This window comes from Amblyraja radiata, chromosome 5 (assembly GCF_010909765.2).
Source record: "Amblyraja radiata isolate CabotCenter1 chromosome 5, sAmbRad1.1.pri, whole genome shotgun sequence".
Taxonomy (NCBI): Eukaryota; Metazoa; Chordata; class Chondrichthyes; order Rajiformes; family Rajidae; genus Amblyraja; species Amblyraja radiata.
Genome location: NC_045960.1, coordinates 70,133,401 through 70,147,689, shown reverse-complemented (window position 1 = coordinate 70,147,689; position 14,289 = coordinate 70,133,401). Strand labels below are relative to the sequence as shown.

Sequence of the window (14,289 nt, the reverse complement as noted above, 5' to 3'; positions counted from 1 at the left end):
TTGAAACACTTCATAATGGAGTAAAATTTGTGGTCTATGTTTCTAAATTACTTTTTAAATAATGCTCCAATTGTACATTGAGTGTAAGAGAATTTGAATAGCTTTGAAGATATGGTTGTCAAGGATCTGGAATATCCCATCTCCTCCCATGTGAATAATATTGCAATGCAGGAGGGGTAGATCTGATTAATAAATTGAAGTTGATGTGTCCAGAAATAAAAGTCAAGAATTGGTGTATATTTTATTGGTGAGCCACTGGAAAGACAGCTTGTCCAGCAAAACAGCTTCTATTGTATCAACAAATCAAATCAGACAATGAGGTGTTTTTGTAATAGCTTTAGCACTTAAATGCTCAGAGAGATTCCTATCAGTGAACCAAATTAAGATTGAGTCTACAATAACTTCTTGCTGTGGGTCAGAACATGAACCATCTCTGATACTCAAGCATTTATCACCATTGCATACAAATTCAATATAATGACTACAACTTGCTATGGTATTAAAGCTGGAGTAACTCAGGCACTACCTCTGGAGAACATGGGTGATGTTTCAGGTCAGGATGATCTGAGAAAGATCCCAACCTGAACCACCTCTACACATTTTCTCCAGAGATGGTGCCCGACTTGCTCCAGCAGTGTCAATTTTTGTAAACCAGCATCTGCAGTATTTCAGTGACCACTTGCAAAACTGCCAGCATTTGCATCTATAGGTAATTGTTCCAAATTTTGAAATCAGCAAGTTGGAGGTTTAACAGAAGGTAAGAAACACTGAGCTACATTGGTAGATCATGTAACTTTAATGCAATAACCTAGATGTATTTTTCAATACTAATGATCGGTAGTGCAGTTTAATGATTGGTATAGTCAAATTAAAAACCTAGCTTACAGCAAACCTCTGGGCAGTAGAGATTTTATTGAGCAAACAAGCCTTCAATGCGAAAATGTTCATCCGTTGCTGCATAATGCTACTCCAGGACCAATTGCTACAACTAGGTTATTACAGATGCATTCTGCAGACCAAATTTAAAGGATATTTTGATTGTGTCCCTTTTAACTTATCCCTACTAGGTATTGCAATATGGAGAAAGTGGCAAAAACAGAACTAATTTAACAACAAGTGCCTTTGCTTAACTGTCCATGCAATTATCTCAATAGGACACAACCCAGAAATCTATCACATGACTTATCCAGGAAGCTTCAAATAGGTACAACCTCTTGCCAAGAACTGGTGTCAAATAATAAAACGGAGTATACAAATTAAGGGAGACAAAATTACTAGTCAAAATAAAGCAGCATATAGTGAGAAGATTGAAGTTTGTGCAGTGCCCAAGTATGTGAATACCCATTTTGAAATTTGGCAACCTGTTTCTGAAACTGACTAATCTGTCCCATTAAAATGGGCCAAGGTTTACAAATGGATAAGGCAGTAAAGGACAAGGCAAACCCAGGGATATTCATGGGATTTAGGTACTTTAGCCTCAAGGAAAAATTTAGGATAGCAGAAAATGGCCAGCAAGGTTATGCAATACCAAATGGGGCACCAAGTCAGTAATAGGAATTGAGTCCAAAGGGTCACTACCTGAAATGTTACCCATTCCTTCTCTCCAGAGACGCTCCAACATGAGTTACTCCAACATTTTGTGTCTATCAATAGTTGAGCTTGAAAGTTTATTGGAATTAGCACAAGTGACAACATGGAATTCAATGGTACTTTAGTTCAGGATAGTGGCACCTCAAAAATTAGATTACATTTTAAAAATCCACAAAACACCAAGCCAGATGCAAAAGGCAACACCCCACAGACTAGGCATTGATGGAAGTTTTTCACATCTTTCATAAAATCCAAAGTTCAAGAAAGTAAATTACCTTCACAGCAAACTTACACTAAAAGGCAACGGAAGACTCGGGTAATAAACATTTCAATTAAGAGCTTGTTTTAATCAGAGTCACTGCTTTTTTGACATACATGACCAACAAGTCCAAGTACAATTGAACCAACAATAATTGTTGCACCTCCAATCAGCAGCACTGGCCAGGAGTAAAATTCCATTTGGGCATCTGTGGGCCAGGGAAAATTAACAATTACAATTTTGAAAATTATGTTGCCTTGTAATAGCTCAAGAATGCTGCCTCACCTCTCATGTCATGCTCTACATTTGGAAATTTTGCTACGAGCACTGCTCCCGACGACACAGATCCCTCCAAATGGTGCACTCCATCTACACTCCGACCTGCAATGACACCATGATCAGCACCAAGCTACAAGCCACAAACCACCTTGCCATATTGTTAACTTACCCATTCGTTGTTTTCTTGGCATACATTTACCAGGACAGAGAAACTCGTTAATTGGGTCCTTCTTGCACAAAACTACACTGCAATGAAAGTACACCTGCGGGAGGAAAACATTAGTGAGACACTGCTCACTGGGTCTGAACATGATGTGGATAGCAATTCTCACCTCTCGCAACAAGGTATTGAGATCTCCCAAGATGAATGCAAATGTCTTCACTTCAAATCTTTTCACATGGCTAGGATATCTCACCCTCTCATTCCTCACAACACGATGGAAGATGGTCACTTGCAGATCAGCTTCATACTCACAGCTATTAATAAAACAAATTAGTCCATGCCAATTATTAATTGCCAACTATCCTTCATCAGAAATGGTCACACTTACCTTTGGACAATGATGGGCCACTGTGGAATACTGTCTCTTCCTGGTGAGGCAGTTGCCCAGCAGGATTGCAAGAACAACTCAATTTGTGGATCTTCATTGTGCAGCAGTTGCACTTCAAAGTAGAGGGGGACAGCCAGATACTTCACTACTGGATATTCATCTTCTTTGTACAATGTGGTATAGGATTCGTCTGCAAATTCAAAGGAAAATGTGGGTAGGTATCCAAAATAAAGTTGGGCCAGGAGAGTCATAAATCCCAGTGATCCCTATTGAGAGTCAGGTCATTATAAAGACTGAAAATATACCAAAGACTTTTACCTTTGGCAAGTTGCATATCCAAGACGATGGGTCCCATCCCAGGTACAACAACTGGCAGAGGATTGATTTGATGTTCAAACTGAAGATGCAGAGAATCATTTATGGGGTAACGACAAGATATTGCAAGTCTAGGAGGAGAAAATGTATAATTTATTCATACACACATGGAATAAGGCAAACCCATTTAAATCGTTCTTACTGAAAGGTTGGCTCTTTAGTTGATTTGGCATCCATGTACACCACTTCATTCTCATAGATCATGTAATTCTTCTCAAACTAAGAAACAAAAAAAATGTTCAGCTATTAAATGGTTGTCCAGGACTTCCTGCAGGCTCCACATGCCATTCACACACCAATTGTTTACCCTTCTCGTTGTGCCACAGGAATCCGCAGAAAAGTCAAAGACTGCTTCGAACTTGCTTTCCTTTGCCTTGCAAGTCTGGTCTTTCAGCACGATTGTGCTAGTATCCATTCTCAACTGTCTTCCAAGTTTCACAGCAGTAATCATAATCCAGCCATTTGGGAAACATCCTGAAAGAGGAAAGGTTCATCATCACCAAGAAGAAATGATGGAATGCAGCTATTAGTTGGGAAGTAAAACCAAAAACTTACTTATGAAGTCTGCAGTAGGAAAGCTGCAGGAAAGAGAAAAGTTCATCAGCACCTCGAAGGTTTTATTATCCCTCAGTTGGAAGTCAAATCTGCTCCGAAGGCCTTGGTGATTAATTGCCTGTGATGAGATAGCAATTGATTAATTTTGATTCCATTCTAATAATTGCAAGACACCATTTGTGGAAACCACATACCTCATGGACAGCTTCAGGTGAATCATGTGGAACAGTGATTGTTAAGTGGGTACCATTCTCCCTCAAGATATACCCATCATGTTCAGAGTGTAGAGAGAGCTGCATGTTTCCAATGAAAGGGATCCAATACTGATCCAAAGTCCCGTGTGTAATCAGTAAAGTCACATTTTCCTGGTCACAAAAGCCACTTGCCACTGGAAGTACTGGAGGAGGAAAGAGTTCCTTAATCACAGTCAGGGGATCTCTAAGTTACAAGAAGAAGGCCAAAACAACTCACCTATGTTGTGCTTGTGTACTAATTGAGCTACATAGGTGAACATTTCATCTTCTGGCACGACAGCCAAGGTGTAGATGATGTCAAGGGTATATTGTTCAACACCATCTCCTATATACTAAAATATAAAGCAGAGACTTAGCAGCTGGTCAGATGACATGGACATTTTACAAATAGGCCATTACCTTCCTATCAACGACTGGAGACTCCATTGGAACTTCAAGAACAAATATTTTATCAAGGGTCGTCTCATTTGGGGTAGTCGCATTGTAAACATCAAACATCTGGTTTGGTTCATCCACAGAAAAGGACTGAGAACCCAGAGTGAGTTTGTGCAGTTCCACATCAGGAAGAAAATTGCCCAATGATACATTGAATAGCCATTGTTCAGGTTTAGTATCTGAATAAGAGAAGTAGAATTAATTCTTGGAGATGCAGGTAAAATATTTCTACCAATTGGTATGAACAGTCTTCAGACCACAATCTTTCACTGATTCTAGATACTTGACATTATTTTTGATTAGTTGTAAGATCACACCAGATCATTTGGATCCAGTCGATTACTTCCAAAATACTTGGTTCAGTCAACCAAGATTTCAGCAAAAAGAGCGAAAGAATACAGCAAGATGGAGTCCCTAGTTATTCACTCACAGCATTGTGTATGGTCAAACCCTGCAAGGTCAAGTACATTGCTTTCTTCTTTGTATACACTAACACATTGTTTCATGTGCACTAACATATTGTTTCACTTATAAGTGGTGCCTCCCATGAATGGCAATAGCATTTTTCCCTTCCCTGGTTCTATTATTTGCAGCCATATTTCATTCATGTTCTTCCAATAGCATTTGGAAAGATAACCATTTCCTGCCTTGATAGGAAATCAATCCTGAATTTAAACAATTCTCAGTAACTATAGAATGATTGAGAACCTTTGTCAATAAATAGCTCAAGTTTACATTAACGACCCACAGTACCTACCATCAGTGAGAACCAGAGGCTTAGGAATAAAGGGAGTGGAGGCTGGATATATCACATTCATTTTATTCATTCCCCAGGTTTCATCTTCCCACACGTGTTCCAAAAACAGATTAATGCTATACTTGATGCCATACTGTCCATCCATTACATGGCTCTGAAATAAAACATTTAAGTTATTAGAACCAAGTGACTTAAAGCTTCATTGGAAGACATTTAAAATTTTCTGATTGCTCATTGAGCCCTTCAAGTTCAAGTCTTCAGCTACATGCAGTCAAAAGTGGATGTGCAATTATGTAGAATGCTAAACTGGGTTGGGGCTTTGGTAGCACTATAGACTGCCAAGCCCAAGATATATTTGAAGTATGAACCACATGGCTCAGCGTACATGTGCTCTAGCCTCAAGACCTCAATCTTACTAATTTAGCAAGGTTAAGATTAGCTCCTATAATTAAAATTGGTTAATATATTTAGATGGATGCATTTAAATGTCCAGAGGGCCAAAGGTGATGTCTTCATTTGATACTTATGGACATTCATTCCAGCAGCAAATTCAACTAACCTTGTAGTGTCCATCTTGTGCTCCAATTGGAACCTTTACAGCAAGTGCAGTGTCATTTTTATCCAAAGAATAATTTCTTTCTGTCATTATTTCAGGATCCAATTTGATACCATTTACTCCCATAGAACTGTTGTCTTTAAGAACTGCACTGGTCACAATTGGAGTGAATATTCTTGGCAATGTCCAGGTGATTAGGTCATCCACAAATGAAATATCACCTGGCAAGTGCAAAGAGAAAACTCGTTGGTTAAGATGCCACATACCCAATTATTTTAGACAAAGATTAAATAATGTCCTTTAAAAGATAAACTAGAATCTAGTGTTGTGGATCATTTCAAGGATGTGGTTTAGGATGCACTCATGGTGGGAAGCATATGGTTGATTATTGTGCAGAAAACATCCAGAATTTAATTTCAAACTTGTCATTGGTAGACTTGTCTTTAGACTGATAAGGATTTGTTAAAGGCAAGGTAATCTTAGATCAACTTCACACCCAATTCAGCCAAATCAAATATTACTTAAAGCTTCAACCATTCTGAATGGCTTGATATTTCATTAAAGACAGGAAAATGACTAGTATCTGCTCACATTGGTAATAATTACAAGAATTAAATTTTATATCTATTACACCTCCAAGACCACAGGATTGAAGTCCAGGCTCGAAAGAAAGCTGGCCAACATGTAATTTAGTTGAACATAGTTTTAAATAGAATGCAAATCACAGTCAAATACAATTAATAGAACTGTAAAAATATTTTTACCAAGAGGACAAGCCACTGCAGTGTCAATTAAAAGAATAATCCAATGCTGTTTGTAGAAGCTTGTTGATTTGATAACAGACAAGGGAACACCTTGGACCTAAGGGAAGGAAGTTAAAGTATTATCTCACTCATCAGTGTTTTGAGGCGCCACACACACACACACTGCTACTAAGTGGAAAAGTAATTTGTGAACTCACCAAAACTACTTCAGCTTCTTTTGTATGATAAGGAGCACGGAGCAAGATACGAGACACTGTGGTGTTGATTCCGTAATTTAGCTGATGTGCTTCTTTCACAGTCTTACTCACTTTACCACTGGAAGTGTGAAATACCACTTGCCATATTCCAGTTTCTCCTCCGACTGCCTGCATGGAACACCAGGGAAACATGAGCAACTTGAAAGTAATGAAGCAAATTCAGAAATTAATAACTCCAATTGCATTTCACTTTTGTTCCCAATCAAAACAATGCATTTTATGGATAAATATCAGTTTGAGAAAGTCCTCAACTTAATCAATACACTTCTTATTTGTAGAATGAAACTGTTGCTATTCATTAAATTAGATTTAATTTGGAAAAACAGGTAGAGAAAAAGGTGAACCTACTTCAGGAAATGCTAAAGCCCAATCTTCAGCATCTTGAGCGTAATCCTCCTCTATGGTCGGTATCTTTCTTTGTACAGAGACCTGTGCACAATTGCAAGATTAGTGCATTGCAATAGAAACATTTGTACTCAAGTACAAGCATTAATTTACATTTAATAGATTTGGCCAACACTTTCTCACAAGTTAGTGGCAAGGTACATTTTAAGATCTTTATTTATTTTGAGTGTTTTCAGTGAAGTTAGGTGGAAAGATGAGATTTAGATATGTAACTAGGGACAACCCAGGATTGTTTTGGTGTTGCAGATGGTGTTCTTTGTCAACTATGGCTATAGTTCTGATCTTAAAAAACACTCAATGGAGTGGCAGAAATGTTGTTCACATTAACTACACATTGTGGCACATGGCTCCATCTTGAACAAATAATTTTCTAAACTAATCATGCAGGTCAACAATTTCACAACTTCAATTCTGATGAAAGAATCTCAGCAATGTCTACAAATCAGAAGTTCGAGTGTAATAAAATTTGATGAATTGTAGAATTTGAGGTATGTGTAGAAGCCTCTGATAAAGTTAGTCTGATCAACTCATCTTCATCATATAGAATGGAGTTTACCTGCATGTAGTTTTCTTCACAGAAGATTTCCCTTTCAGCCCATGGAGAGTACATACAAGATAGAGTTTCAATGTACGTTGCAGCTCCGGAGGCAGGTCCTGACACTTGTATTTGTATGGTCAGATTAAACTGCTCATCATTCTGCAAATGAATTGGAAATGCACAAGTTATACCAAGAAAAGCACATGGTGATAATCTTGTCATACATTGACACCACATTTGTACAATGTTGGGCCTGCTTTAGCATAGATCCATAATGCCATAAGCACTTCTTCCAGCTCACCTCAGGCACAGGGATATACCCATTCAATGGCAGATCACATCCTTAGGATATAGTACTTAACCAAACAGTTGGACATCTAATTTTAAAGCAATCCCCATCATCTATGCTGTAGCCATGTGCTCAACTATCCCCATGAAGTACCAGGGAATAGTTCAAACCTGACCTTTAGGAGCTCTCTGAAATTTACACATTCCCCTGCAACTGTGGGTTTGTTCCAGGAGCTCCAATTTTCGCACATCCCAAAGATGTTCAGGTTGGTAGTTTTTTTTGGCCAATGCAACATTGTATAGGGAGTGAATGTGAAATAGGTACAACAGAAATAATGCAAATGGGTGATTGATGGCTGACTAGTTTGGGGCCAAAGGGACTGTTTCCATGATGGATCTTGCAATCAAAACCGTCATCTTCCTAGTAATTACTTACCAGTATTTGCACACCACAGCTGAGGACAGATGCACGGAATTCAACATTCCAGTAATCTACTGAAATTGTGTAACCACACTGTGATGCAAATCTCGGTGTTACGGAGAATATATAACCCGACTGATCTGAGACAGGAAAACAGGATAAGTTAAACAGAAGATAGACAAAATGCTGGAGTAACTCATCAGGACAGGCAGCATCTCTGGAGAGAAGGAATGGGTGATGTTTCAGTTAGAGACCCTTCTTCAGCATCTGCAGTTCCTTCCTACACACAACAGGATAAGTTACTGTATTTAGTAGGTAGACACAGAATGCTGGAGAAACTCAGTGGGTGAGGCAGCATCTATGGAGAGAAGGAATTGGCGATGTTTCGGGTCAAGACCCTTCTTTGGAATGTGTATATCGCTACACATAGAAAAAAGCATTGGAATGAAGGACACAAATCCAAAAATTCAGGGAGTAAAGAACCAAATAATTACAAATGTTACAAATGGATTAGGACTTAGGAGAATTGTTGCCCCAGTACAGGTAGGAAAGCTGTTGTACTAACTGGTAGGGAGTCAACCTGACAAAGTAACTGCCAAACCATTACAGACAACATATCAAATGCAACCAAGACAAATTCTAAGACTACAGCAGTAAACTTAAGACTTTATATTAAAATCTTTATAGGACAAGGTGTTAGATGATTAATGTTGCACTGAACATCCTGATCATCAAATGAAATCATGTTCAAAGATAGATGTGAGATATATTAGGACAAGTACATGGATGGTTTAGAGAGATATTGGCCAAACAGACAAATGGGACTAGCTTAGAGGAGTATCAAGGGCAGTTGGGCTGAAAGTGTTCCACATGTGTATCTGTACAAAACTGGTGTGAATAATCTTGCAAAGGGAAACTATCTTGTTTCTGCTTAAATCTAACCTAATCACAAAAGTTTAATAGCTTATACAAGGTATAATCTTGGACAAAAGGACAGATTTCCAATTCAAACATTGATTAGACAATTACAAACTCTGGTAACAGATGCCCTTATTCAGGATTGTATGCTTTTGAAGCTTCTCTGACTGAAAGTGCAAAGTGGCTTAAATCACCAATGGAAGTAGAGTGAAACTGCAGCAACATTTAACTAACTTACCCAAAACTTAAATTCAAAGCGAGCAATATTTTCATTGTATCTATATCCCATCCTTGGGACAATAAACTGAATTAGAATCTGTTCTATGAATGTTGTATTCAAATTAGATATACTAATCTACTCCCAACATCCACCTTCAGGTGTAATGTTTTGCGCATAATTGTGAATTGTTCACTCCGCTAGTAATGATCAGTAACGTGGACAATGAACGTCGAGTCAGTGTAGTATCGTTCAACGCGGTTATAGCTCACGGAAAACTCACCGACGACGTTAATCTGCCACAGTTTCCCAGCGAGAAAGCGCTTGTCCAGTCCGACCCAAAATACACTGTCTCGGCATTCAGTCTTCACAAAGCCTGCAGGAACGTACAGAACACTCCAGTGTTAAGCGGACTGACCCGGCGCCTTCCCTGCCCTGCCCTCCCTCTAGTGCCACCCGGACACTGACCTGCAGGCGCACTTTGTATCCCCCTGTCAGGAGCTGCCGCGACCGCCGCCACCACCACCAATCTGTAAAATAAACGAGCGCCCATCAGTGGGACGGCAAACCCCGGCGCTGCTCACAAACCCTGCCACCGTCGAATGACAAAAACTCACCCAAATATCAGCAGTACACGCGCCATGGTCCAAAGCTCGCCCGTCCGGGCGGTGTCCGTCTTGTGTTGTTGCATCGTCCCCGTTTGCCAAGAGACAGAGCGTGAACCCGCTGTAAGTGGAAGCAGAGGGAGGGGGGGCGCGCGCTATTTATCCGGGTCCGGGTGGGACAGCGCGGCGGACACCTGGCGCTGATTGCAGGCGGACACGTGACCCGCGTCCAGGTGATGCGGCAAAAATGAATGATACCGGGGTATAGGATTGACCATAATAAACACCGCCAGTGGAATTGTTTACTCACTGCTCCAGTGAACCGTTACCTAAGTATACTGGGACTTGATGTAACAGCAGTACTTCTGAGAGCATTGCACCGGTAAGCCAGCATTGATTTTCATGTTCAGGTCTCATGGTGAAATTGGATCCCACAACATTCTGACTCAAATGCAAGGAACTTTCAATTGACTACGGTCAGAGTACCAATTGTTAGATATCAACATTTCCAACATAAAATACTGTAACGTTAATTTGCAACTGATGTATAAAAATCATGCTTTGTCAATATTTCTCTCACTTTATGATAGCATAAAGACTCTTAACAACATTGATGTAAAATTGATCTTGGGGCCCCAAGTGCCCAGCTCTTTGAAAGTGGCAATACATGAACCCAGATTTTAAATACTAATAAATGAATGATTTTTGATATCCTAACATACTCTCACACATAAAACAGCTGACATTATACATTTCAGATTATAGGTCTGATATGTGAACTGAAATTTCATTTAAATCTGCTACAATTGTCAAGTAAATTGACAGTTTCTAACAACTTTTTACCTTGCAAAATGAGGAAGTTAAACTATGCAAATTCTGAAGAAGGGTCTCGACCCGAAACATTTATTCTCTCCAGAAGTGCTGCCTGTCCCTCTGAGTTACCCCAGCATTTTGTGTCTACCATGCAAAATTACACAATCTGTGCAAAGTTATACAATCGATCTCAACTGAAAAATTATCTCTTATGCAATGGTTAGGCTTAAATATTAGGTATTATTTATTTAGTTTTGTTTGGGAAGAGAGTTATTGCAATAATATTATTATACTAGTCCATCTAACTAAATCCCTTTAGTAATTATTTTCTTGAATAAAAGACATAAATTATATTAATACAGCGGCAGTGTCCTTTAATAATGTAAGTGACTGGAGAAGTTAAGTGACGTGCCAACTCAGTGTGACTCACAAAGAGATGACTGATATTTCTATATTCACCAACAACTTTAAACATCCATGCAATAAATCAGGAGAGGAATTGCATCGGTAAGTACACAATCATCAGGATTATTGGCTTAAGTAAACTAATACAAAGGAAAAGCATTACACTAAATAAGAAAAATGTATAAAGCAATATGTATTTTGCAAGGGAGAATCACCATATGTTTAATAATATTTATACACATTTTTTCACAGTAAGAATACAACTTGAATTGTGCTGAAATCGATTGAATTCACAAAGTTTTGAGAGATGTGAGTAGTTACTTTGCAATGTTACCTTATATCTATAACTTTTATATTTACATGTTTCCTGAAATGTAAATAACTGTTGTGTATTTCCAGGAAGAATACGACTTTGGATAAAGCTAATGACGTTTCAATTTTGAACATTTGCAATGAGTGAGAATCCTCATCAGCATACAATCAGAAAATAATTATGACCGGTTCCTTCCTCAGCTTAATTGGTATGAACATTATTTTGCAATACACAATCAATGCACCTGGACTTAATCTTGGTTGAGGTGAAGGTCATGAAGTTAAAGCTGGTAATTGGCCTCATGCGGTGATTCTATATGATAATCTCTTTCATATCACTGGGATCTGCAGATACCAAATGCATTCAGGAGACAAATGAGACTGCAGATGCTGGAATCTTGAGCAAAACACAAAGTGTTGGAGGAGCTCAGTGGGTCAGGCAGCACCTGGGAAGGGAATGGACATGATATTTCAGGTTGGGACCTTTCTTCAGACTGAATGCATACAGGAGACACAAGAGATTACATATACTAGAATTTTGGGCATCAGTTTGAAGAAGTGCCCCGATTCAACATATCATCTCTCCATTTCTCCACAGATGTTGCCTGATCTGCTGAGTTTCCCCAGTAGTTTGTTGAATACAGGTCTGAGCTTGACTGTGATTTAAAAAAAGAATGTTACCCCACACCGCTCTTCCAAAACACTCCTTGCCCACATATGACATTGGGGGTGGCACAGTAGCACTGTAAAGGGCCTGTCCCACGAGCATGCGACTGCATGCGGTGAGCGCTACCAAACCGGAAGCGGGGGCCGTACAGAAGTCGAGTGATGCCGTACGAGTTGACGTGAAGTTCGAGTGAAGTCCGCGGGAAGTTCGCGATAGGCGTATGCCGTCAAGACGCTGCGTACGGCATCGAGACGCTGTGCACACCCGTCAAGGCGGTGCGTACGGCCTCAATGTGGCTGCGGGCCGGCAAGCCGTTGCCGTGCTGAACTTTTGGACAGTGTCAGCTCCACACAACTCCATACGACTCCGGCGATCGAAGTGGGACCAGCCCCACGAGGCCGTGCAGCTCAAGCGACCATGTTAGGTCGTGCTTGCTGCATGCAGTCGCATGCTCGTGGGACAGGCCCTTAAAGTTGTGCACCTGTCTCACAACTCCAGTGACCTGGGTTTGTTTCTGACCTCTGGAGCTGTGAGGATTTTGCATTTTCTCCTTGTGTCTGGATGGATTTCCCCTGAGTACTCAAATTTCCTCCCACATCCCACAGATGTACTAGCTGTTAGCTATAAATTAGCTATTTGGATGAGGAACTATAAGGAGGTTGATGTTCATGAGTCCACACCACTGGTATCTTCTGAAATGCAGGGTGATATCTGGGTATCTGGGGAGACTTTAAACTGGTATGGTTGGGGGGAGGGACTCAAATTGGGAAAGCTAGCAGTCCGTGTGTGAGGCAGGAGGCAGAGAATGGTAGCACTCTGACCCAAAATGTAGGGGAGAGAGAAGAAATCTCCTCCTTGGTCATCCACCTTGCTTACAATGCTCCTAGCATTAAAATATACACATTTAAGAAACCCGCCCTCTCTTATTCTCTGTTTATTGTCAAGGTGGATGAACTTAGAGCCTGGATTCACACCTGGAAGTATGATGTTGTGGCGATCAGTGAAACATGGTTGCAGGAGGGCTGTGATTGGAAACTAAATATTCCAGGATTTCGTTGCTTCAGGTGTGATAGAATTGGAGGGGCAAGAGGTGGAGGTGTTGCATTGCTTATCAGGGAAGATATTACAGCAGTGCTTTGGCAGGATAGATTAGAGGGCTCGTCTAGGGAGGCTATTTGGGTGGAACTGAGAAATGGGAAAGGGGTAGCAACACTTATAGGGGTGTATTATAGACCGCCAAATGGGGAGCGAGAATTGGAAGAGCAAATATGTAAGGAGATTGCAGATATTAGTAGTAAGCACAAGGTAGTGATTGTGGGAGATTTCAATTTTCCACACATAGACTGGGAAACACATTCTGTAAATGGGCTGGATGGGTTGGAGTTTGTAAAATGTGTGCAGGATAGTTTTTTGCAGCAATACATAGAAGTACCTACTAGAGAAGGGGCGGTGCTGGACCTCCTGTTAGGAAATGAGACGGGTCAGGTGGCAGAGGTATGCGTTGGGGAACAGTTCGGGACCAGTGATCACAATACCTTTAGTTTCAATATAATTATGGAGAGGGTCAGAACTGGACCTAGGGTTGAGATTTTTGATTGGAGAAAGGCTAACTTTGAGGAGATGCGAAAGGATATAAAAGAAGTAAATTGGGACAGTTTATTTTATGGGAAAGATGTGGAAGAGAAATGGAAGACATTTAAAGGTGAAATTTTAAGAGTACAGAATCTTTATGTCCCTGTTCGGTTGAAAGGAAATAGTAAAAATTGGAAAGAGCCATGGTTTTCAAGGGAAATTGGACACTTGGTTCGGAAAAAGAGAGAGATCTACAATAATTATAGGCAGCATGGAGTAAATGAGGTGCTTGAGGAGTATAAAGAATGTAAAAAGAATCTTAAGAAAGAAATTAGAAAAGCTAAAAGAAGATATGAGGTTGCTTTGGCAAGTAAGGTGAAAGTAAATCCAAAGGGTTTCTACAGCTATATTAATAGCAAAAGGATAACGAGGGATAAAATTGGTCCATTAGAGAGTCAGAGTGGACAGCTATCTGCAGAGCCAAAAGAGATGGGGG

General features: G+C 40.0%; 1 protein-coding gene across 1 annotated transcript; it reads right to left on the bottom strand.

Moving 5' to 3' along the window:
• Positions 1-1,912: 1,912 nt before the first annotated feature.
• On the bottom strand, positions 1,913-10,183 carry LOC116973431. The gene is made up of 22 exons (XM_033021497.1): positions 10,037-10,183; positions 9,888-9,949; positions 9,703-9,795; positions 8,300-8,424; positions 7,594-7,734; positions 6,981-7,061; positions 6,573-6,740; positions 6,376-6,472; positions 5,615-5,832; positions 5,056-5,209; positions 4,263-4,477; positions 4,081-4,195; positions 3,804-4,006; positions 3,610-3,727; positions 3,362-3,528; positions 3,197-3,273; positions 2,998-3,125; positions 2,680-2,869; positions 2,461-2,605; positions 2,298-2,391; positions 2,135-2,230; positions 1,913-2,057 (listed from the first exon to the last, which is right to left on the bottom strand). Exons 1-22 carry the CDS (start codon positions 10,108-10,110, stop codon positions 1,936-1,938), a joined length of 2,883 nt encoding a protein of 960 aa, XP_032877388.1. The 5' UTR covers positions 10,111-10,183; the 3' UTR covers positions 1,913-1,935.
• Positions 10,184-14,289: the final 4,106 nt, after the last annotated feature.

Coding starts and splice junctions, on each gene's coding strand:
- LOC116973431 (XM_033021497.1), bottom strand. CDS start 10,110: ATGCAACAACACAAGACGGACACCGCCCGGACGGGCGAGCTTTGGACC. Junction 7,062..7,593: donor GTGAAGAAAACTACATGCAG/GTAAACTCCATT, acceptor AATTGTGCACAG/GTCTCTGTACAAAGAAAGAT. Junction 4,007..4,080: donor AGTACACAAGCACAACATAG/GTGAGTTGTTTT, acceptor TTCCTCCTCCAG/TACTTCCAGTGGCAAGTGGC.